Source organism: Aspergillus costaricaensis (genome assembly GCF_003184835.1).
Source record: "Aspergillus costaricaensis CBS 115574 unplaced genomic scaffold BO79scaffold_20, whole genome shotgun sequence".
Classification (NCBI taxonomy): Eukaryota; Fungi; Ascomycota; class Eurotiomycetes; order Eurotiales; family Aspergillaceae; genus Aspergillus; species Aspergillus costaricensis.
In genome coordinates this window covers 262,147-283,410 of record NW_020291820.1, presented here as the reverse complement: position 1 = coordinate 283,410, position 21,264 = coordinate 262,147, and the positions used below count along the sequence as shown (strand labels likewise).

The 21,264-nt window shown below is 53.0% G+C and overlaps 8 protein-coding genes across 8 annotated transcripts; 5 read left to right on the top strand and 3 right to left on the bottom strand.

Moving 5' to 3' along the window:
• Window positions 1–544: 544 nt before the first annotated feature.
• On the top strand, window positions 545–2,416 carry BO79DRAFT_268679 (allantoate permease family MFS transporter; the record flags this gene model as incomplete). Its single annotated transcript, XM_025687132.1, has 7 exons — window positions 545–713; window positions 785–829; window positions 886–1,077; window positions 1,145–1,290; window positions 1,349–1,408; window positions 1,477–1,731; window positions 1,820–2,416. 7 exons carry the CDS (start codon window positions 545–547, stop codon window positions 2,414–2,416), a joined length of 1,464 nt encoding a protein of 487 aa, XP_025538427.1.
• A 1,033-nt stretch (window positions 2,417–3,449) lies between these two features.
• Window positions 3,450–4,493, top strand: BO79DRAFT_218798 (alpha/beta-hydrolase; the record flags this gene model as incomplete). The annotated part of the gene is made up of 1 exon (XM_025683429.1): window positions 3,450–4,493. The coding sequence occupies one exon, from the start codon at window positions 3,450–3,452 to the stop codon at window positions 4,491–4,493; it is 1,044 nt and encodes a 347-aa protein (XP_025538426.1).
• Window positions 4,490–6,451, bottom strand: BO79DRAFT_246139 (acyl-CoA synthetase; the record flags this gene model as incomplete). The annotated part of the gene is made up of 4 exons (XM_025685535.1): window positions 4,490–4,722; window positions 4,790–5,925; window positions 6,028–6,371; window positions 6,420–6,451. 4 exons carry the CDS (start codon window positions 6,449–6,451, stop codon window positions 4,558–4,560), a joined length of 1,677 nt encoding a protein of 558 aa, XP_025538425.1. The 3' UTR covers window positions 4,490–4,557.
• A 1,049-nt stretch (window positions 6,452–7,500) lies between these two features.
• Window positions 7,501–9,736, bottom strand: BO79DRAFT_246138 (exocyst subunit EXO84). Its single transcript, XM_025685534.1, has 3 exons — window positions 9,311–9,736; window positions 7,960–9,235; window positions 7,501–7,906 (listed from the first exon to the last, which is right to left on the bottom strand). Exons 1-3 carry the CDS (start codon window positions 9,708–9,710, stop codon window positions 7,507–7,509), a joined length of 2,076 nt encoding a protein of 691 aa, XP_025538424.1. The 5' UTR covers window positions 9,711–9,736; the 3' UTR covers window positions 7,501–7,506.
• A 316-nt stretch (window positions 9,737–10,052) lies between these two features.
• BO79DRAFT_218795 (TOM complex receptor protein TOM20) lies at window positions 10,053–10,727 on the top strand (the record flags this gene model as incomplete). Its single annotated transcript, XM_025683428.1, has 3 exons — window positions 10,053–10,110; window positions 10,197–10,442; window positions 10,528–10,727. 3 exons carry the CDS (start codon window positions 10,053–10,055, stop codon window positions 10,725–10,727), a joined length of 504 nt encoding a protein of 167 aa, XP_025538423.1.
• Window positions 10,728–11,869: 1,142 nt separating this feature from the next.
• gel2 (1,3-beta-glucanosyltransferase gel2) lies at window positions 11,870–14,126 on the top strand. The gene is made up of 5 exons (XM_025682644.1): window positions 11,870–12,088; window positions 12,161–12,291; window positions 12,374–12,473; window positions 12,537–12,821; window positions 12,882–14,126. The coding sequence occupies exons 1-5, from the start codon at window positions 12,080–12,082 to the stop codon at window positions 13,815–13,817; spliced, it is 1,461 nt and encodes a 486-aa protein (XP_025538422.1). The 5' UTR covers window positions 11,870–12,079; the 3' UTR covers window positions 13,818–14,126.
• Window positions 14,127–14,429: 303 nt separating this feature from the next.
• On the bottom strand, window positions 14,430–18,279 carry BO79DRAFT_288314 (F-box and WD domain protein). The gene is made up of 2 exons (XM_025688668.1): window positions 17,712–18,279; window positions 14,430–17,656 (listed from the first exon to the last, which is right to left on the bottom strand). The coding sequence occupies exons 1-2, from the start codon at window positions 18,049–18,051 to the stop codon at window positions 14,625–14,627; spliced, it is 3,372 nt and encodes a 1,123-aa protein (XP_025538421.1). The 5' UTR covers window positions 18,052–18,279; the 3' UTR covers window positions 14,430–14,624.
• A 439-nt stretch (window positions 18,280–18,718) lies between these two features.
• On the top strand, window positions 18,719–21,237 carry BO79DRAFT_246134 (MRX complex nuclease subunit; the record flags this gene model as incomplete). Its single annotated transcript, XM_025685533.1, has 2 exons — window positions 18,719–18,734; window positions 18,785–21,237. The coding sequence occupies 2 exons, from the start codon at window positions 18,719–18,721 to the stop codon at window positions 21,151–21,153; spliced, it is 2,385 nt and encodes a 794-aa protein (XP_025538420.1). The 3' UTR covers window positions 21,154–21,237.
• Window positions 21,238–21,264: the final 27 nt, after the last annotated feature.

Sequence of the window (21,264 nt, the reverse complement as noted above, 5' to 3'; positions counted from 1 at the left end):
ATGACGTTGAGCGGGCTGCAGATGGCGTGCTTTCTCCTCCAGAATACACCACCTCGGGCCTCTCATTCATTAGCCAACTATGCCCAGACTAACTATCAATGTTCAGCACAAGATCAGCAGTCTGAATATCACTTACAGAGCAACATAGTTTCTCACCAATACTATGCAGGTCTTACTTATCATATCCAGGTAGTGGGTCTACTATTAAACAATCCATCATCACCACCAGGAACATCTACCTATTTCCCCCCACCCCCAAACTTTGTTAACTTTACTTCCTCTTATGTGGATTACTCCACCAATCTCGTCATCACCGCTCCAGATTGCGCATCGGCTCGTGGATGCAAATATCCCATAGCAGGCAAGGATTAGCCCTTCTGGACCCTGACAATGCCTTTCATCACGGCTGCCATGATGTCTGTTCCACGTGGAGTGCGACTCCAGCAGACTCTTATATAGTCCCGTCTCGTCGTCAAACCTAGATTGAATGATACTCTGAATAGTTCTGTCAGGAACAGTAATCCATACACCTGCTATGAGCAGCATGGCATCCACACCGGAAAAGACAATAGAGGCCGACGAAAAGGCCGCCTCCCCCAGCACAAGCAGCATCACCAACATCAACGAGAAAGCCCTACTTCGCAAACTAGACTTTCGTCTCCTCCCACCACTAACCATCCTATATCTCTTATCATTCCTCGATCGCAGCAATGGTACCCCCGTTCCCTCTTCCTTGCACCAGATAAAAGTCCCCAAAATCTAACCAATGCTTCAATTCCTACAGTGGGAAACGCCCGACTCGAAGGCATGGCCACTGAGATCCACATGTGTATGTACCACCCACCCCTCCCACCTTAAATCACAATAACCCTAACCAAACAACAGCAGGAGACCAATACCTCACCGGCCTAACCCTCTACTTCATCGGCTATGTCCTCTTCGAAGTACCCTGCAACATCGTCCTGAAGAAAACCACACCCCGGATCTGGCTCCCCACATTAACCTTAGTCTGGGGTGTTGTGGCGACGCTTCTGGGCGTAGTGCAGAACTATGCGGGATATCTGACTTCACGAACTGGTACACCTATCCCTCCCTAACCTAAATGTATCATAACATGTACAATGCTGAATATGTGATAAAACAGCCCTCGGCATAGCAGAAAGCGGCCTCTTCCCCGGCGTCGTCTTCTACCTATCAATGTGGTATAAACGCAACGAGCAACACTACCGCGTAGCTTTATTCTTCAGTGCTGCTTCATTAGCAGGTGCTTTTGGAGGGATTTTAGCATGGGTTGGTCCACTACCCCTGTAATCATCGCCTGATCTAAACATACTAACAATGAATACAGGGCATAGCCCACATGAAAGGCGTAGGCGGATACAGCGGCTGGAGATGGATATTCATCCTGGTACCATCCCCCATACCCCCTCCTACAGCCCTACCTCAAACCCCAACTAACAGAAAGGGTGCATAAAGGAAGGACTCCTAACAGTCCTCATGTCCATCGGCGCCTACTTTTGGGTCTACAACTACCCCTCAACAGCCGAATTTCTAACCCCCGAAGAGCGCCAATTCATTCAATTCCGTCTGAAGAACGACAACGACTCTACCCGCGACGAGCAATTCACCTGGAGTGCCGTCTTCGACGCCTTCAAAGACATCAAGGTCTGGTTATACGGACTGGCCTTTCATACGATGTCGCTTCCACTCTACACTCTATCTTTATTCATGGTGAGCTAACCACAACCCACCCCCATTGCTTCCAACAACCCGAACATGCATAGCACTCACTAACAATCACATCTATATAAAAATATAGCCAACAATCATCTCCGCCCTAGGCTACACATCCGCGCAAGCCCAACTCCTCACCGTCCCGCCCTACGCCGTCGCCTTCGTCCTAACCATAACCGTCGCCATTCTGTCAGAGCGCACGCACCGTCGCGCGCCCTTCATTCTGGGCTCCACGGCACTAGCATGCATAGGCTACATCCTCCTACTAACTGATCATCGACCCGGGGTATCCTACCTGGGGACGTTCTTCGCTGCAGCGGGGATCTACCCCGCCGTGGCGATCATTTTATCGTGGCCGGCGAATAATGTCTCCGGTCAGACGAAGAGGTGTATTGCGAATGCGATGCAGATTTCCATTGGGAATTTGGGCGCTGTGTTGGGCACGCAGTTGTATCGGACAGAAACCAGTCCGAGGTATTTCCTGGGTCATGGGTTTGCGTTGGGGTATTTGGTGGCCAATTTGGTGGTTGTGGGGGTGTTGTGGGAGGTGCTGAGGAGGGAGAATAGGGTTAAGGCGGAGGTGAGGGAGAGGGAGGGAATGGAGGCGTTGATGGGGGATGTGGGGGATGCTGAGGGGGACTTTTTGGGGGATAGGGATCCGAGATGGATTTTTCAGACGTAGTTTGGGTACTGTCTAGTTATTTGGAGGTATCAGGGTTAGGATAGTGGTATGACTCTCTTATACGTTCAATCAAGGTGTCTGCTTCGTGTTCTCGTTTTTGAAGGGTTTTCAAGTAAGGTGATATGAATAACCCTAAATCGCACGTAGCTGGATAAAATGAACCTCTTAGCAGCTATGAAGAATAGTTGCCCTAAGAATGAAAGGGCCAGCTATAGCAACCGGGTAAGTAATGCTCATTTAAGCAAAAAGGCTGCAAAAAAAAGGCACCAGAGTGGAAGATACGAGTTTGCGCGCATCTACTCGAGATCCCTTCCACAAGTTTTGTGGCTTCTTCTGGCCGGTTTTCCTTCAGTCCGTTCCTCCATTGTCTGCTATCACATAGTATACCATCTCGACATCTACTCCATAGTCTGTCTTACCATCGTCCCTTTCTCCCCTTTCTACCACGCCTATTCGAGGAAATATATGGAAGAGGATCAGAGCCTTGATAAATAATAGATAACGTACAGATCATCAATCCGCCTAGGGAGTGCGCTTCCAGGCTACGATTGAACCTCAGCCTTGACAAACGAAATAAACTGTAACAGCATCATTCCATCATGCATGTAGGACCAGGGTGGTGAGGAGTACAGCACATCAGGCTAGTCAAACTGCATTAACGGGACCAAAAACAGTGAGTGTACATGCTTGTATGTACGTGCGAGTGTTTGTGTGTGTGCGCGAGAGAGGGAGGAGAGATGAGGAAAGAGAAATAGATGGAGGAACGTATCTTGAGTTGCCTAATTCGGTAGCCCTGTCCCAAGGCCAATATGACTTCCCAAAAGAGACATCTTTAGTCACGACTTCGTTCTCCTTCTCAGTTCCTTCCTCTCTTGTTCTGGAGACATCATCTCCTGGTTATAAAGAGAACGATGGTTTCTCTCTTCTTGCCAATCTCTTCTGCAACATTCCTTTCTCTTGATTCCATCAACTTATCGTACTTGTTCATTCGCTACAACTTGTTATATCTTATATCACCATCATCACTCTTACTATGGCAAACCAGGGCCCCGAGAACCCGAACGCCCGAAACCAGCCCATCCAAAATCAGCCTATACAGAGCCAAACCACCCCAAATCGGCTTCGCTGGTGGAGTTGGACTGACATCCGCATTCGCCAACACCGCAGATTGGTCGAAAAGCACTACCCCATGCCAGAAGGCGGACCAGCCCATGCCAAGGGGACCATAGAAGTCCAGGCGCGACAAACTGGACGCAAAATACGCGTCAATTGGTACTGTGGAATGGACACCAACAGCGCTGCAGCTCCAGTCATCATCCATCTCAGCGGCAGGAACTTCTGCGTCAAATCTCATGGCATCGACGATGAATTCCTTCACCTTGTTGCACGTGAAAATAGCCCCTTCGTAGTCCTCGACGTTGAGTACCGTATCGCCCCGGAGTACCCATACCCTGCGGCTCTCGAGGACATCCAGGACGTATTGCAATATCTCAGGCGCCATCCTGACGACTACGATCTCGACCACTTGGCTATCTGTGGATTCGGTGCTGGAGGAAATTTGGCCCTGGCTATGGCTATTAGTTCCCCCCGGGACACTTTTGAAACCGCGGTTGTGTTTTATCCGGCCACGGATTTGTCGTATCCAGAGAAGCGCAAGATTAAGCTTATGGAACCGGTAATAAGGAGGAAAATGAGAAGGGGGACGGGTGGAGTGATGCCAGCATGGGTGATGGAGTCGACTGTCCAGTCTTATTTGCGTGGGAACCGTCCTAACATCGTGGAAGATCCGAGGCTTTCGCCTATTCGCCAGCAGGACGAGACTAGATTTCCGCGAAGGTTGCTTTTCATTACAGCTGAAGGGGATCCGTGGACCGCGGACACTAGCACGTTGGCAGCTGGGTTGATATATGCTAGGCGTCGGGATCCGACAGCATTGCCAACAGTGTTTTATCAGGAGATGCCTGGCGTAGGTCATGCTTGGGATAAGTATAGGAAACTTGATGCGAATGGATTGGAACAGAAGAACATAGCGTATGAGACGGCGGCGCGATTTTTGAGAAGAGAGATCGACCCATGACATTCATGCATTCGTTCAGTTGTTAGTGGACTCTATGTGGTATTATAATTATCTCTAGGTTAGGCTAGGCCAGCTTCGGCCAATATTTCTGCACCAGCGTCTTCTTGTTCACTTTGCCCATGGCATTACGTTCAATCGCTTCCACCAACTTCAATACCGTCGGCACCTTGTAAGGCGCCATCTCCTGCTTGAGCTGCGCACGCAGACTCGCCAGTTCCAGGGGTTCCGTCTATATCAATATTAGCATGCACTCTCTCAACCCGTAACAATAGAAACATCAAACAAGATAAACTTACCCCAGACCGCTGCTTAACTACGGCAGCCACACGCTGTCCCCATTCCTCATCCGCCAACCCCACAACCGCCACCTCCTGGATAGCATCCAGTCCCAGCATCTTCCTCTCCACCTCCAACGCCGAGATCTTATACCCCCCAGACTTAATCAAGTCAACAGACGCACGACCCTGAATAAAATACGCGCCCTGCGCATCCCGTCTCGCCACATCCCCAGTCTTGAACCATCCATCCTCAGTAAACTCCTTCTTCGTAGCCTCCGGCTTACGCCAATACTCAATGAAGACATTGTCACCCTTGATCTCAATCATCCCATCCTCATCCACCGCATCGACCACCTTCCCACTCTCCTTATCCGTCAACCGCACCTGCACACCCGGCAACGGCCACCCCACGCTCCCGTCAATGCGCTTCTCCGTCTCCAAGCCACAGCTAATCGCCATGCCGATCTCAGTCATTCCAAACCGCTCGAGAAGAACCTGTCCCGTAATGGCGGCGAACTTGCTCTTAACCGGGGTCGGCAGTGCCGCGGACCCGCTGACCATAAGACGGAGGGACTGGGCGCCAGAGCGGGCGGCGGTTTCGTGCTCGGTGCCTCGCAGGTGGGTTTCGAAGTAGTCGATGAGGCGGGAGTAGATGGTGGGCACGGCCATGAACATGGTGGAGCCGCCTTCGCGCCAGCGGGTCCAGATCGTGGCGGGGTCGAATTTCGGGTGCATTTCGACGGTGACGCCGCTGAGGAGACTGGCTGTGAGGCCGTTGATGATGCCGTGGATGTGGTGGAGGGGGAGCACGTGGATGAGTCGGTCACTGGGGTTGTATTTCCACGCTTCGATCAGGCATTGCGCTTGGAAGGTGATGTTCTTGTGTGTGGTTACGCAGCCCTTCGGGTTGCTGGTTGTGCCGGAGGTGTAGATCATGAGGGCACGGTGGTTCAGGAATGAGATTGGGCTGATGGTTGGGAGGGTGATTGCGGTGGTGGTTTGCTGGTGGGGAGTGAGGGGTTTGAAGGGGATCGGTTTACTGATGCTTTCCTTCAGGGGGGTCTCGAAGTGCGCGAATGTTGGGTGCAGGAAAATCAGGGAGGGGTCGGAGTCTCCGATTGTGTAGAGGAGCTCTTTGACGGGGTGGGTGGTGCCTTGGGTTTGGTGAGGTTAGTGTTTGTCGTGTCTAGTGAGGCGCAATTGCTGGGTTGAAGTTGTCTGATGCTTGTGATAGTGTAGGGATGGTGTGGACATACAGAGAGGGACGGTGACACCCCCCGCGGCCCAGACGGCCCATTGCGTAACCACGTAGTCGTAGCCGTTGGGCGTCAGGAAGGCGATGCGGCGCTCTTCTAGGTTTCCGACTTCGGTGAGGCCTAGCTCCTCCAAAATGACCTTCTTCAGGGCGACCGCATCGGCTAGCAGTTGTCCATAGGTGAATTCCTGCCCTTTGGTGGCGTCCACGACGGCAATCTTGTCGGGAGTGTTCTGCGCAAAGGCATTTGCCTGCACGAACAAGGGCAGAGAGGGAAGGGCTGTCAATGGGAGGGCCTGGTGTTCCGCATCTTGCCTGCGCGAGCCACGTTGGATGTGAGCATTACTTAGGGTTACAAGTAGCCGCGGATAAAGGCTCGGGAGCGATACTCACCCTTGTATAGATTGACCATTAGTGAGTCCCATGTTGATTGATTGATGTCGCGCGGGGGAGAGATTGTACTGATTGAAGGGAGGAAGAAAGATTAGATCGGATAAAAAAGCGACAGACGAAAAAAAGAAGCAAGGAGCCCCAGAAGGGAGCCAATAGAGGGGATGAACCCACTTGCTGTTGAGTCTGCACGCAATAATCTTCGTCCGCTGCTTATCGTTCGGAGTTTCACGCGGATTTTGTAGCCGAAACTGTTGGGGTCCGCCGCTCGGCTTCTAGATTTGGGGCCGAGGTGGAACTGTGTCCTGCCATGCCCACTTCATGTTGTTGAAAGCATTTGTTATCAGCTGTGCTTTCAGTTGCTGGTGAGAGGGAGTATTCACCTCGTAGGTTTTCATGAAGTAGTTGTTTCTGGTGACAAGCAATGAAGATACCATCGTGTAGACTATCGTCTCAGGTATCTGACGTCAGATCGTGTCCTAGTCATCCGCCGTGAGATGGCTGCCAGCATACTAGCCACACTGTTTTCGGACAAGTAGCGAGTCATGCTAGATATAGCATCCACTGACACCAACAATGAATGTGGAGTGATCAGTTCAGTTGGCAGCTCGACTTCGAGGGAGACATCAATGAGCAGTCTATCTTCACGTGATCACACGTGCCCGGGATTGGCTCGATGCCGACTTCGGAGATCTTAGTCTCTATCCCCGCTTCAGTAACATGGTGCAGGTAGCTCGAAGGACAAGCATCTGCATATCTCTGCTTGTAGTGCTTTCTCAATCTTGTCGATTGCAAGTTTTCCATTCAAGAGAGGTGAAATTTGTGCGGGTATACACGGATCCGTTGAACGGTAGTATAGCGCCATATACACGACTAAGCTCGGCGTTCATGGGTATGAATATAACATCTAAAGAATACAGAATAGAAGACACGAACATAGAGCCATTCTGGAGCACTCGCGTGGGGTCCATGTCAAACAGACTGAGCATAATAAAGTGCACAAACAGGCGACGCAGAACACACATCATCAAATGTAGCCTCCTGAGGCTAGTGGTAATGAACAGAAAAATAAACAATATACACGCGTCACTTAGATAATTGCAGCTGCCGCTGCAGTGTCTGCTAACCCAGAAATAAGGGACTCAGACCGTGTCATCTGCGGTCGCTCGGTGAACTCCTCGCCTGTCTCCAAGTCCTTTGCGACGAGATCGGTAAAGTCAACGCCCACCTCGGTCAGCTGATCGGCTTGCTCGTGTACAATGTCAATGCATTTCTGCCAGACAGTCGTGCCGCGTTGGACGCTGCTGAGTTGGCGGGTGAGCAGGGCATTGAAGCCGTCGAGGTGATGTTTAGCCCAGCGGATGCTGGCACTGGACATGACTGGCGGAAAGCACTGTTGGTAGATGCTAATGGTGTTCTTAATCAACGTGAAGTACACGTAGGAGATCTGAAAAATGTATAGGGGGAGGTCACCCTCAAAGACGCAGGCACTGCAGAAGGTTAGTTGTTCGTGCTGCTGATCGAGTAGTACGGGGAGACATACCGAATCCGTTTGGAGACGATTTCCGAGCGGGTTTTCAAGAAAGCTTCCCGGGCTTGATCTTCGAATCCCAACCGCGTGAGCCAGGAGACTCTGGTTTTGGTGGACACAGGAAACGAGTGGGTATCCACGAGCGCTCGCAGGATAACCTCCGCCAAGGTGGCTGCACGCTCGTCGACCTTCGTGTTGATCACGTCCTGCGCGATCGCGTTGCCCTTCAGGCCCTTGGCGAGCTTGCGAAGCCGCTCGACGTTGGCCACTGCCTCTTCAAACCGCTGCAGGGCAATGTCAATATCCAGCTCGTCCACCTGCCCGTCAACCCAGCGAAGATTCTGTTGCTTTCCGTCCACATCAATACGCACCTCCGGCTTGTCGCGGGTGCTCTCGCCGCCGTCGTACTGATCCGGCATGGGGGAATGGGAAGGGCGCCGGACGCCCAAGTAGCCAAATGACTCGGTGGACTTGCTTGCGGCCTCAGTCTCTGAGCGGAGCGTACGTCGGAGATCCTCGACGGTCTTCCGGAAGGTCGCGAGCAGCTCCCCTTTAGCCGAGCTGTCGCGCTTGTCATGGCGATAGGTAAACGGTTTTCCGCCGACGCGGACGTTGATCGCATTTGCTATTCCCCGGTCTTCGGCTTCATCTCGAGCGACTCCCGCGGAGAGATTGGCACCAAGGTCGATCATATCAACGTCTTGTAAGGGCCAGCACTCTTCTGCGACCAGCTTGGTGGGAACCGGCCCGCGATGGCTGCTCTGGTCCACCCGCTTGCGCTTCTTCGCCGCGATCAGCAGGTGGTCGTTGAGCAGCACTATGTGAACTGGTCGCCTGGGCTTCCAGGTTGCAGAGTCCAGTTCCACCCAATGTCCCGTCTCCATCACGATGTGTCGACCGGGAACCACCGGTAGGAACTTCTGAGAGCCTTCCACCGTCTTCCAGAGGGTCTGGAGCTGGACGTTCCACATACTCTCCAGATTAGCGACAGAACTGCGGTTGGCATTGCGTTTCGGCATGTACTCGTCAACGGCTGGGGACATGGGATTCGGGGTGTTGCCGATGGTGGTCTGTCCGAGCGCCGTGGTAAGCTCCGCCATCAGAGTGCGGAGGGTCCGCATTTCTCCTTTAAGCTTCTCCGCCTCCTTACTGATCTTGATGAATTGAGTGCGGTTCTGGTAAACATTTTGCTGCAGATCGGTCGAAGTTCGGTTTTTGACCTTCCGAAGACTCTTCTGGTATGCCTCGATTTCCTCTTCCGAGGCATTGGCGAGCAGGTTGGCAACGTCTGACGTAGATTGGTGCCACGTTAGCACCCGTGGGATTGGGGAGTCCGCGGGGACATATGTCGGGCGTCACTCACACTTGTCAACTGGGAGGCTGGGATCGCGAAGGGCATTTAAGTCCACCTTGGGGGGACCAGAAGACTCTGTGGACGGTCTGCGACTCGTCTCGGGTGGGCTGAGCCCGCCATACGTGGCTGGTGCCTTGGGCAGGCCCGGCACCGGCGGAGCGCTGACATCGAAGTCGGGGACCTGATTAAAACGAGTGGAATAACGGCGCTTGACTAGATCAGAGGTCGCGCCCTTCGAAGGGGCCCGGTCCAGGGATGTCGAGCTGGGAGAGGAGGTATTTTGGCCTGGAGTACTGGCACCCTTACTGCCGTTACTGGTCGGCAAAGGGCCGGATATGGGCTTCGGAGCACTGATCTGGGGGCGGGGCCGGCGCGACTTGCTGCGAAGGGTCAAGCCACGGCTCTCCATGACTGGCAAGGAGTCTATGAGAAGAAAAGATTGAGCCTGCAATCTCGTGGAAGGGGCGGAATGCTGCGAGAGAGAGGAAGTATAGAGAGAAGGGGAGTATGGGAGGCAGCTCAAGCGGGACAGAAACCCCGAGGCGGAACAACATTGATCCCGGCAAAATTATCCGGACAGCAAAAGAATCGCCGTCATCTCTTCACGTCCGCTTGTTTGCCTGTCTTGCTTCAGCTCAAACCTCTCCCGTACCCTCCCCCCTCGACGTCGTCTAGTTCCCTCTCCTTGGTGGACTTTCCCTTTCGCCGCTTCCGTCTCTTCCCCATTTTCACACTCCATCCAACTTTCATCATGAGGACGTCGACCTTGATTGCCGCTACTGCCGGCACAATCGTCACCGGCCTTCTGGGTAAGGACACCAGCCCGGCCATCCACGGAACCATATACCGAAGTTCTCCCAACTAAGATGCTGATCGCCTTCATTGCCCTTTCTAGCCTACGCCGTCTACTTTGACCACAAGAGACAGACCGACCCGGAGTTCCGCAAAGCTCTCAAGAGGAACAACCGCCGCATGGCAAGGGCTGTCAAGGAGGAGGCTGAGGCCCAGGGTGCCATGCAGCGCGAGGTCATCAAGAAGGTTGTGCAGCAGGCCAAGGACGAGGGTTTCCCCACGGACCTGGAGGAGAAGGAGGCCTACTTCATGAGCCAGGTTGCTCAGGGAGAGTCTCTTGTTGCCGAAGGTATGCATCCCCCGACATGACGCGCTTCGAACACGTCCCCTACACCTTCTATGCATTGGCAATTCACATACCAACTGTATTACAGAACCCATTGAGGCTGCCCTGTGCTTCTACAAGGCGCTCAAGGTCTACCCCCAGCCTAAGGACCTGATCTCCATCTACGACAAGACCGTGCCCAAGGAGGTGCTCGAGATTCTGGCCGAGATGGTCGCTCTGGACTCCGGCCTGAAGCTCGGCTCGTTCACCGGCGAGAGCGCTGCCCCGGAGAGCCACGGAGTCGAGTAAATTCGATTCCACCATGACTTCTGATCCCCGGCCTCCCCATCTCTCTCCCTCTTGCTCCGTTCACCCACCCGCCCTTTCTCCGCATCAGAACCTTGGCCTTGAACGTGTGTGTCTTCTATAATAACCGGTTCACGCTGGGCCGTGGCCTGGTCCTCTGGCAGTGACGGAATCATCGGAAATCGGTGTCCGTCTGCCAGTCACGCTTCTCCCCTCTCCGTTTACCCATGTACTTCCGCATCATTTCCTTTCCAGATTTCCCTGTATATGTGCATTGTGTCTTGGCCGCCGACCGGGCGGACATTTTTGGAATTTTTCGGCGCCATCACTGTGTTGTTTCTTCACCTCACCTTTTTCTTATTCTCGACCGGGCCTGAACGGACGGCAAATGATCCGAGTCACTGGGGCCGGTAATAACTTCTTCCCGAGGTTTTCTCACGATGGGATGAAAACCCGGGTATGTATTCTTAGACGCACGAACATGTAGTAGTTGAGAGTGCACGAGTCACTTGAGCCGAAAACGATGATTTGTTTGATGTGAAACAAGCGAACATGAAATGTATGCAGTATGGGGAGCGGTGAGCTGTGTGGTGATGTGTTTATAAGTAGTTGGTGGTAGTTAGTTGTGGTGTGCACGGTTATACATTTGTCTGTACTAAAGCAGCTCCGAAACGGAATTGAACCAAGCCAACAAACAAGACATGCGTAATCAGCTCATCCTCTTTTCATCTTGGGCGACCCTCTTAGTAGCGTGAGGGTGCCAGGGTACTAACAGTACTAACAGTACTAACAGTACTAACAGTACTAACAGGGTCTCTAAGGGACAAGGGAAAAGGGAACAACCAGGATCGGCCCTGAAATTGGCTGGTCTGAGGCACGCCGTCGAGCTGATGGGGCGAGTGCAGGCCAATTAAACCTGAAGCAACGGGGCTATTGGCGAGTAGCGGAGATTAGCGGTACTATGCGACCCCCACTTCATTGGCCGTTTCAATCAATCTCGAATCACTGGGAGATTGGCTGCCTCCTGTTGGTCCCTGAGGGTCTCTTTGGGGGGGGTAAAGGACCAAAGACCGACTCCTGCCTTGATTTTTTTATAGCCATCAGCATGTCTCACTCCGGCTTCTTTCTTCTTCTCGTGCTTCCCTGTTCAGCCTCTCTGCCCCCCGCGCGCTTTCCTTCCTTAGCTACCTTGTTTTGGGTTTCTATTCCCACGTCACTCTTTTTTTATATACTATACCAATCGTTGCTTTTTCGGGTCTTCCTGTGGAAGACTCCATCCTCTCTTTTCTCCTTCTTCGATATACTATATAGCCTTGTCAAGAGTCGATACCTGTCACTCCTGAACTCGTCGCAAAATGTTCCCCGTGAGTACTATACCGATAGTAGCAGTTTGCGATCATGGAATGATTCGATTGCTGACTGACGGTCTGGTATAGACATACACTCAACTGTTCGCCGCGGCTTGCGCTTTTGCGACCACCGCCAATGCTGTCACTCCCATCGAAGTCAAGGGCAAGGACTTTGTCAACAGCAAGACTGGTGATCGCTTCCAGATCCTGGGTGTCGAGTAAGCATCCTCTCATTGCCAAAAATATTACTTTTTGTGAGGAAAGTCCATATGCTGACTGTATGCTCGCTTTGCGCAACAGCTACCAGCCCGGTGGTTCTTCTGGCTTCAGTGCCACCGAGGACCCCCTGAGTGATGCAGATGCCTGCTTGCGCGATGCTGCTCTTATGCAGAACCTGGGTGTAAGGATCTCCTCTTTGCTGGCTCTCTCTTGCTGTCCCCGCTAACCGTGGGGACCCGTTCAGATCAACACTATCCGTGTGTACAACCTGTCTCCCAATGTCGACCACAGCAAGTGCGCCTCCATCTTCAACGGTGCCGGTATCTACATGATTCTCGACGTGAACTCCCCTCTGTCCGGTGGTTCGCTCGACCGCACCAACCCTTCGAGCACCTACAACTCGGTCTACTACGAGCAGGTCTTCGGTGTCATCGAGGCCTTCAAGAACTTCCCCAACACCCTGGGTTTCTTTGCCGGTAACGAGGTTATTAACGAGCAGAGTGTCTACGAGGCCCCTGCTTACGTTCGTGTATGTTCATTGTCGCTCTTAAGCAGTGTGGGTGAGCTTTCTTGCTGATCCTTTCTTCAGGCCGTCGTCCGTGATATGAAGGACTACATCTCCACCAACGTCAACCGCTCCATCCCTGTGGGTTACTCCGCTGCTGATGTGCGCCCTATCCTCATGGACACCCTTGACTACTTCGAGTGCAACCTGGAGAACTCGACCAGCTCTCGCTCCGACTTCTTTGGTCTTAACTCCTACTCTTGGTGCGGCGAATCTTCCTACAAGGCTTCCGGCTACGACGTCCTGACTGAGGACTTCTCGAACGCCTCCCTGCCCGTTTTTTTCTCCGAGTACGGTTGCAACGCCGTCCAGCCCCGTGTCTTCACCGAGGTGCAGGCCCTCTACGGCAGCGAGATGGACCAGGTCTTCTCCGGTGGTCTGGTCTACGAGTGGACCCAGGAAGCCAACGACTACGGTCTCGTGGCCATCAACAGCAGCGACACTGCCACCCTGTTGGTCGACTTTGAGAACCTTCAGAAGCAGTACAACAAGTTGGACATGAGCAGCATTGAGTCCTCCAACTCATCCCAGACCTCCAAGGAGGCTGTGACCTGCAGCTCTTCCCTGATCACCAACAACACCTTCCTGAACTCTTGGGACCTGCCTACCGTTCCCTCCAAGGTCGCTGACTGGATCAAGAACGGCTACACCAACGCCACCGTCGGCAGCCTCGTTGCCGTGTCTGCCACCACCATCCCCCAGACCATCTACGACTACAACGGCAACAAGGTCTCCAGCGTCAAGTACAAGGTCCTGTCCAGCGATGAGTCCAACACCCCCGGCAACTCCACTTCCCTCACCAGCAGCTCCAACAGCAGCTCCAGCACCTCGAGCTCCAGCTCCAGCTCCAGCTCGGGCTCCTCCAGCTCCGACTCATCTACCTCGGGAAGCAGCGCCCTGTCTGCCCCCTTCATGGGTGTGTTGACCGGTGCCACTCTGTTCGCCGTCTTCATGCTGTAGATCTGCTTGCCTTAGACCTTTTGTTCTTCCACTTTCCATTCTGCATCACCTATTTTTCTGATTAGATTCTTTCCCCATACTGTTCCCGGTGAACCTGTTCTTGCCAATTATGACCATGACCTTTTGCCCCCAAGATGGAGGGGTTGTTCCACGTGTATAGAGTGAGGTCCCCTGAATAGAGCCAAGTGGCAGTGGGCAGTTTGACTCGGGATATGATTTCGACGACGTTTAATACATCTACGTGCTGTATATATACCTTTTTGCGTTGTTTCTGTAGTACGGCTTTGCCGTAATGGAACTATTACCTCGACTGTTCTTGTGATTTTTCATGTCGTATCTTATGGTCGGTTTCGCGTCAGGTGATTTGGCCGTATCTGAATCGCTGAGTCGTCAGCTCCTTTCCTCTAACTATATATTAGTATGCTCTGTCCTACTCCCTAACGCAGACGCTGAAATAATTGAACTTATAATTTCTCGCTCAAAAGAGAGTACTTAGTCCCACTCATCAATGCGATGATATACTAGCAGTACAAGCTGAATCATTCTGCGGTTTTAAATGACCAGAACCAAGAAAAACCTACACGATATCAAACCCGATAGAAATATCTTAACCTCTTCAACTGATTATGAACCGACTAACTAACGGATATACCATACACAAGTTATGTATTACGCAACACAGCATTAACAGTGTAAGCACATCGCAATAGATAACATACAATAACAACAACAACAATGATATCAACAAATAGCACAAATGTATGGATAGATATGTCTATCATATCATTCAGGAACAAAAACCTTGGGCTAAGCGCGACCCTTCCCTTTGTCATTCCCAGCAGGAGATGGCTGCGCCCACGGTGACAGTGCCGGGTATTCCTCTGTTGGGTGGTGCTGGCCTGATTGACTCTCTGCTTCTGCGAGACTTAGCTGGATTGCGAACTCGAGATCATCGATCTCTTGTTGGCGACTGCTTTCTGCGACGGCTGGGCCTGACAGAGATGGGGAAGGTGGGTCGAAGGGACCAGCGTCTGTGTCCAGGTCGGTGTTGGGCTTGTTGTCCTCGAGGAGACTAAGGCGGATGGCTTCAGCGATATCGGGATCGAGGTCGCCATCCGCGAAATCTTCGTAAGGCGACGATGCAGAGGATAGCTCATCGGGTGCGACAGAGCTGTCGTTTGGCCCAATGGTGTCGCTGGGCGAGGTGCTCACTGCTGAGCTCTCGATTGCTTCACCGCGTTTGTGGGCTTCGCTGGAGTAGGCCTCTTGGCTGAGGAGTTGAGCGTAGGCAAGAAGCTGCTCTTCGTCGACGTCTGGGCCGAGAAGGTCGACGCCAAAGCGGTGGCTGAGGTGGGCACGCTCCTTTTCGTCGGCAATCTTTTGGCGTTCCATTTCAACCTTCTCATCTTCGATGTAGTCCTTGAGTGCACCGCGGCCGCTGGTGTTGAAGCGCTGACCTTCTGGGGTGGAGTTGATACCCCTAAGACCGCGACGGAGCCGACGCTTGCTGGACTTGTATTGGTCGGCGCCGGAGGAGCTGTAGGACCAGTAGCGCAGGTGGGTTCCTAGGGCGACCATACCCCGTAGAACGGTTGGATCGGGATCAAGGCAGATAGCGCCTGTGGCATAATAGTTGTTGCCAACACCGTGGATTGATGCCTCGGCTTGAACAAGTCGACGGCGCGCGCGGGTAGAAAATCGTGAGTTGATGGTCCGGATTGGACGAGTCGAGGAGGCGAGGGGATCCCAGGCCTGCACTAGGCCATCATTTCCACCATGGACTAAGTACAGCGAGGTCAAAGCGACGCAGGAAACTTGAGGAGATTCAGTTTGAATAATTCGAATTGGCGAAACGTGATTGATGACTTCAGCATTCTTTGACGTGGGTGACCGGATGTCCCATACAAAGACCGTTCCCGCGGCTGTACCCACAGCCAAGTAGCGTCCTCGCTGACCAGGCACTTCTGCATTGCCAGGCGATTGCTTCATATGCGGAAGAGGCGAAGACGTGGCGGAGGAGAGTGCGGAGGTGCCCGACATACCGATGAGAGGATCTTCATCGATTGTCAATAGAGCATAGGTCGAGAGGTCCAAAGCACTCGTAGTGATCTGGACCGACTTTCTGTCACTAAAGTCGAAATCCGTAATGCGCCATTCGGTGTTCGAAATGGAGCAGACCGTCTCACTCAATCCACTGGAAGCGCGAGATGGAGCGGTACTACTTGAGCTGCTCACAGAAGAGAGGATAGGAGACTTGACAGGACCACCAAAGATGGACGGTACAGGCACGTTCTCCACGTTGTGAGATCCATGAATTGACAACGATGCACCATGTCTAGTCATCTTTCTCGTGTATCTGCGGATCGAAGCTTTCTCGTCATCTCCCACACCCCGGTTAATCACCAGAAACGATTCGCCGGCTCCGTGACCATCGTCTCCAGCGAAATCAACCTTCAATTCACGTCTCATGTCCCATCCCTCGCATACCTTCCGGAAATGCTTGGGCTTGAAGGACAGGAAGCGCTCAATCTCCTTTGTCTCTGCAGCTACCTGTTCCTCGTTGAGCTTCATGGCATCCGACGACGACCGAGGGCTATAGCTGCCATCGACCGAATCACGACTGAATGGATCAAGCCGTGCAATGCGTCGGCTTAACTCAACAAGCTCCCAACGAACACTTCTGCCCGTCTTCCAAGCAAGCTGCTCATATTCCTCAGGAGACAGCTTGGTGGTAGGCACATCAGGCTGTTGTGGGAGGTCAGAGAGGTAGAAGACCTCACCCAAGGCGTTCAGGACGGTCGCCCAGATCCGCCGACGGGTATGACGTTTCGGGGAATAGCTATCATCAACCGAGATGGAAATGATAGGGACACCAGGACACAGCACCCATCTAGCAGTCACTTGGCCCCTCTCGTACCTTTTTTCATAGGTAGGGTGAGGACCAAGGGCATAGGATGTGAGCACTCCGGTAGAGGAGCCTGACAGCATCGCGACCAGACCGCCGGTCATCTTAAGGATGTTAGAGGACTTAGCAATCCACACCGCAGTAACACCGGTCGCAATCAAGTTGAGCGCGGGGATTCCTAGACTAGGCTGCGAACTGGAATCCGCGATACCCAAGAACCTCCCGCGTTGCTCCGTGGTTGAGATGAAGTATGTACGACCTTGAGGACATGCTTCACCGTAGATCATGCCATAGGGCTGACTAACATCCATGCGGTTAGGAGCTCCAACATGATCACCAGAGCCTAGTCCATACTCTGCATCTCCGGGAAAAAGGTCTGCAAAGTGTCGGAAGAATTGGTGGTCAGACAGGCCCCATGTACCGACTTTCACCGTTGCGGGATCACTAGCTGACGCGAAGCCTTGCTCCGAAGCGCCATGGATGAAGAGAGGTTCCTTCTTCTTGACTTCCGATCCGAAGGAGCCGTGCAAGTGGTTGACAGGGTACAGAAGCTGTGAGGTATAGGTGGCTACGGCGCTGCCATTCCGGACGCTAGCCGCTCGCACCGTACCAGTTTTCTTGGACGGTTCGAACTGCGCCGGCTTGCCTCTGGAGAGCGATCGGAGCAAGCGGGTTCTCATAATATATTCACTCCTCCAGGATGCCAGCGCAGTCAGCCTGGAGAAATACCGCTTATCAGACGTCACCGTTTCCGACGACTTCGCTGCAGAAAGCCACGCGCCATCCTCGACAGTGTAGGGGCCGGGGAAGTAGCGAGAAAAAGCAATTCTCCATGCGTGAGGTGTCGTAACGAGACCATGAAAATGGCGAGACACCAGGGCCATCGAGGACAGAGAAGGGGGAGGCAGATGCGACAGGATGTGCGTCAGAACCTCTGTCGGAAGATCATTAACATGACGATCAGAGCCCGAGATAACGGGATGACATACCATTGGGGAAGGCTTCCAGGGACAAGCCCGAGTAGCTGGACGGCTGCTTCTTCCTAGATTTTACTCTTTCCTCTTTCTGGATCAACGGAGCGACGGTATGCTCATAGTGACTGACTGTGTCGTTGAACAGCGTAGGATCAGCCTCCTTCAAGGGCGACTGCTGGCCGCCATCGCATGAGTCATGACCGACACTGGAGTCCCCAGACTTCTGATGGCGAAGCCCAGAGACTGGGTTTTCACCATGCGAATCATTTCCATGCTGAGTAGAATTGAAGGGCACGTCTAAAGAGGGGTCTACCGAAAGAGAACGGTCGAAAACTGCAGTAGGCTCGGATTGCATAAAAGAGTTTCGCGGGGTAACTGGGATGTTGGAGGCGACTGAACCAGGGACGAAATCTGGATCAGTCGGACAGAAAAGGACAGGCGATAGAGAGAAAGACGGCGAGAACTTGTGGCGCGATACGATGCGATGGAAGGTAGGACGAGACGGGACGAGGAAGGACAAAAGGGGAGGACAGAGAGGGGGAGGAGAGAGAGACAAGAGAGTCACAGGCAAAGGAGGACGAAGACAGTCCGGCGATCCGACGAGAATCAACGGAGGGGAATCTTGCTTAGTGTTGCCTCCCGGGCGAGGAATCAATCAGCGCCCGTCTTCCGCGCGCGTGCCGGTCACGTGCTCACGCGCCGTCCCGCGAATGGCTTCATTTCCCGGCATTCGTCGCCATCCATGCAGCAAGTAGTATACATCGCCATTTGATTGAGTGCAGCTCCCTCACTTTTAACTTACGTGCCTTTATTCCTCGGAATGCTCATGGCTCAATTTTGACGGTCGTTGATTCATTTGCGTTTCCAGGCAGCTTTCCTCTACGGTAGCCTGCAGGCTACATAGTAGTCGCCTGTAATATTACTCTTTTGGGATTCCTCAACTTTTCCCAAAGTTGCTTTTTTCGAAACCATCTACTCTTCTTCTATCACTTTGAATTTTATGTGTATTTGCTCTCTTCACGATGCCTAGATTAGATGGTAATTATCATTTCTCTCCTCCGCTGACTGCCCGTGGCTGATGCATCCAGACTCGGAAACGATCCGCATTCTCGTCTCAACAGACAACCATGTCGGATACAATGAACGGGATCCCATCCGCGGCGATGACAGTTGGAAAAGCTTTCATGAGGTGATGTGTTTGGCCAAGGAGCAAGATGTAGACATGGTGCTCCTGGCAGGCGATCTTTTCCACGAGAACAAGCCATCGCGCAAGTCCATGTACCAAGTCATGCGCTCCATTCGCATGAACTGTCTCGGCGATAAGCCTTGCGAATTGGAGATGCTGAGTGATGCGAGCGAAAACTTTCAGGGTGCTTTCAACCACGTAAACTACGAGGATCTGGACATCAACGTGGCTATCCCCATATTCTCAATCCACGGCAATCACGATGATCCGTCCGGAGAGGGACATCTGGCTGCATTGGACCTGCTCCAGGTATCTGGGTTAATAAACTACTATGGACGGACCCCCGAATCGGACAATATCCAGATCAAGCCGGTTTTGCTCCAGAAAGGACGCACAAAACTTGCTCTTTACGGTATGAGCAACGTCCGCGATGAACGTCTATTCCGCACATTCCGAGACGGCAAGGTCAAGTTCTACCAGCCCTCGATTCAAAAAGACGACTGGTTCAACTTGATGTCCGTCCATCAAAACCATTACGCACATACCGAGACAGGATACCTACCCGAGAATTTCCTCCCCGAATTCCTAGACCTCGTCATCTGGGGCCACGAACACGAATGTTTGATCAACCCGCGACTGAACCCCGAGACTAAGTTTCACGTCATGCAGCCCGGCTCATCAGTCGCAACATCCCTGGTTCCTGGCGAGTCAGTGGCCAAACACGTAGCCATTCTCAGCATCACAGGCCGTGAGTTCAAATGCGAGCCCATCCGTCTCAAGTCCGTACGCCCATTCGCCATGCGCGAGATCATCCTCTCCGAAGAGAAAGGCGCGCAGAAGCTTGCCCGCAAGGACAACAACCGCACAGAAGTAACCCGCCTTCTCATGGAGATCGTCGAAGAACTCATCGAAGAAGCGAAAACGGAATGGCTAGAAATGCAAGACGAACCAGCAGAAGACGAAGAGCTAGAAGTCCCACTGCCACTGGTACGACTGCGCGTCGAAACATCCACGCCAGAAGGAGGCAGTTACGACTGCGAAAACCCACAGCGGTTCTCCAACCGCTTCGTAGGCAAAGTCGCCAACGTGAACGACGTCGTCCAATTCTACCGCAAGAAGAAAAACACCAACAGCACGCGCAAACCGGGAGAAGCCGACCTCGACGAGACAGCAGTCTCGCACCTCTCCACTCTCGACACCGTCAAAGTCGAACAATTAGTGCGCGACTTCCTCTCCGCACAGTCTCTCACCATCCTCCCACAAAACTCCTTCGGTGACGCAGTCGCCCAATTCATCGACAAAGACGACAAACACGCCTTGGAAATGTTCGTCAACGAGTCTCTCGAAAGCCAAATGAAGCACCTACTAGCCCTAGATCGCGACAACGATCTAGAGGAAGAAGAAGAAGAAGTAGCAGAGAGCTCCCTACAAAAAGCCATGGAGAGATATCGCACACAAATGGAAGACATGTTCTCCCGCGGCATCAAGAAACGCACCCGCGGCAAGAAGCGCTTCAAACCCAAGCCCGACGGCTGGGACACCGAATTCGACGGTGTCTGGGAGGACCAACCCGGCGCTCTCATCCACTCCGACAATGAGGACGGCGACCCTAACGAAGACGTAGCCGGCGAGGATGGCGCCGAAGCACCCACCACATCACGAACAACATCATCCACACGCGGCCGCGGCCGAGGTCGTGGCGGCAGAGCCACCACCACCACCGCTACCGCTACAACCCGCAAAACGGCCACCACAAAAGCAGCATCTACTACAGCTTCCAAGAAAACCACCACATCATCAGCATCTACCAAGACCCGCAAACGTCGCCCCGTCTCCTCCGACGAAGAAGACGAACAAGAAGACGTCATAATGCTCGACGATGACGATGACGACGACAACGCAGCCCCCAACATCGACGAGGATGAGGACGACGACGACGACGATGAAGATTCCCTCTTCGTCAAACAACCCGCCAAACCAGCCACCACTAGATCCCGCAGAACAACAAAATCAACCAGCACGAGCCAACGCCGCAAAGCCCCATCCCCAGCACCATCATCCAACACAGTTGGAGGAACGGCACAAGCTACGCGAAAAACTCGGGGCAAGCAAGCAACCCAGACGACGCTGAATTTCGTGGGATCGCAGAGTAGTGTGCGTGGGACGGCGGGGTCTGGGCGATCGACGAGGGCGACGAGAGCGGCGAGTGAGGATATTGAGGATGATAGTGATGCGTTTGAGCCGATGGCTAGTAGTGCGAGGCGGAGATAGATGGGTGTATTCAATGGGGGTCGGGGGAGAAGAGGTCAGCATGGTATGAGATGTGGATTTAGCTGTTGCATTTATGGCGTCAAGTGATAATGGTTTTTATATAGAAGGGCT

Excerpts from the sequence above, each read along its gene's own strand:
- gel2 (XM_025682644.1), top strand. Across the intron at positions 12,292-12,373 it reads TTCCAGATCCTGGGTGTCGA|CTACCAGCCCGGTGGTTCTT; the intron begins GTAAGCATCCTC and ends TTTGCGCAACAG. Across the intron at positions 12,822-12,881 it reads AGGCCCCTGCTTACGTTCGT|GCCGTCGTCCGTGATATGAA; the intron begins GTATGTTCATTG and ends TCCTTTCTTCAG.
- BO79DRAFT_246138 (XM_025685534.1), bottom strand. The coding sequence starts at position 9,710 with ATGGAGAGCCGTGGCTTGACCCTTCGCAGCAAGTCGCGCCGGCCCCGC. Across the intron at positions 9,236-9,310 it reads CAGCCTCCCAGTTGACAAGT|ACGTTGCCAACCTGCTCGCC; the intron begins GTGAGTGACGCC and ends AATCTACGTCAG. Across the intron at positions 7,907-7,959 it reads ATCGTCTCCAAACGGATTCG|TGCCTGCGTCTTTGAGGGTG; the intron begins GTATGTCTCCCC and ends AACCTTCTGCAG.
- BO79DRAFT_288314 (XM_025688668.1), bottom strand. The coding sequence starts at position 18,051 with ATGCAATCCGAGCCTACTGCAGTTTTCGACCGTTCTCTTTCGGTAGAC. Across the intron at positions 17,657-17,711 it reads CCTGGAAGCCTTCCCCAATG|AGGTTCTGACGCACATCCTG; the intron begins GTATGTCATCCC and ends ATCTTCCGACAG.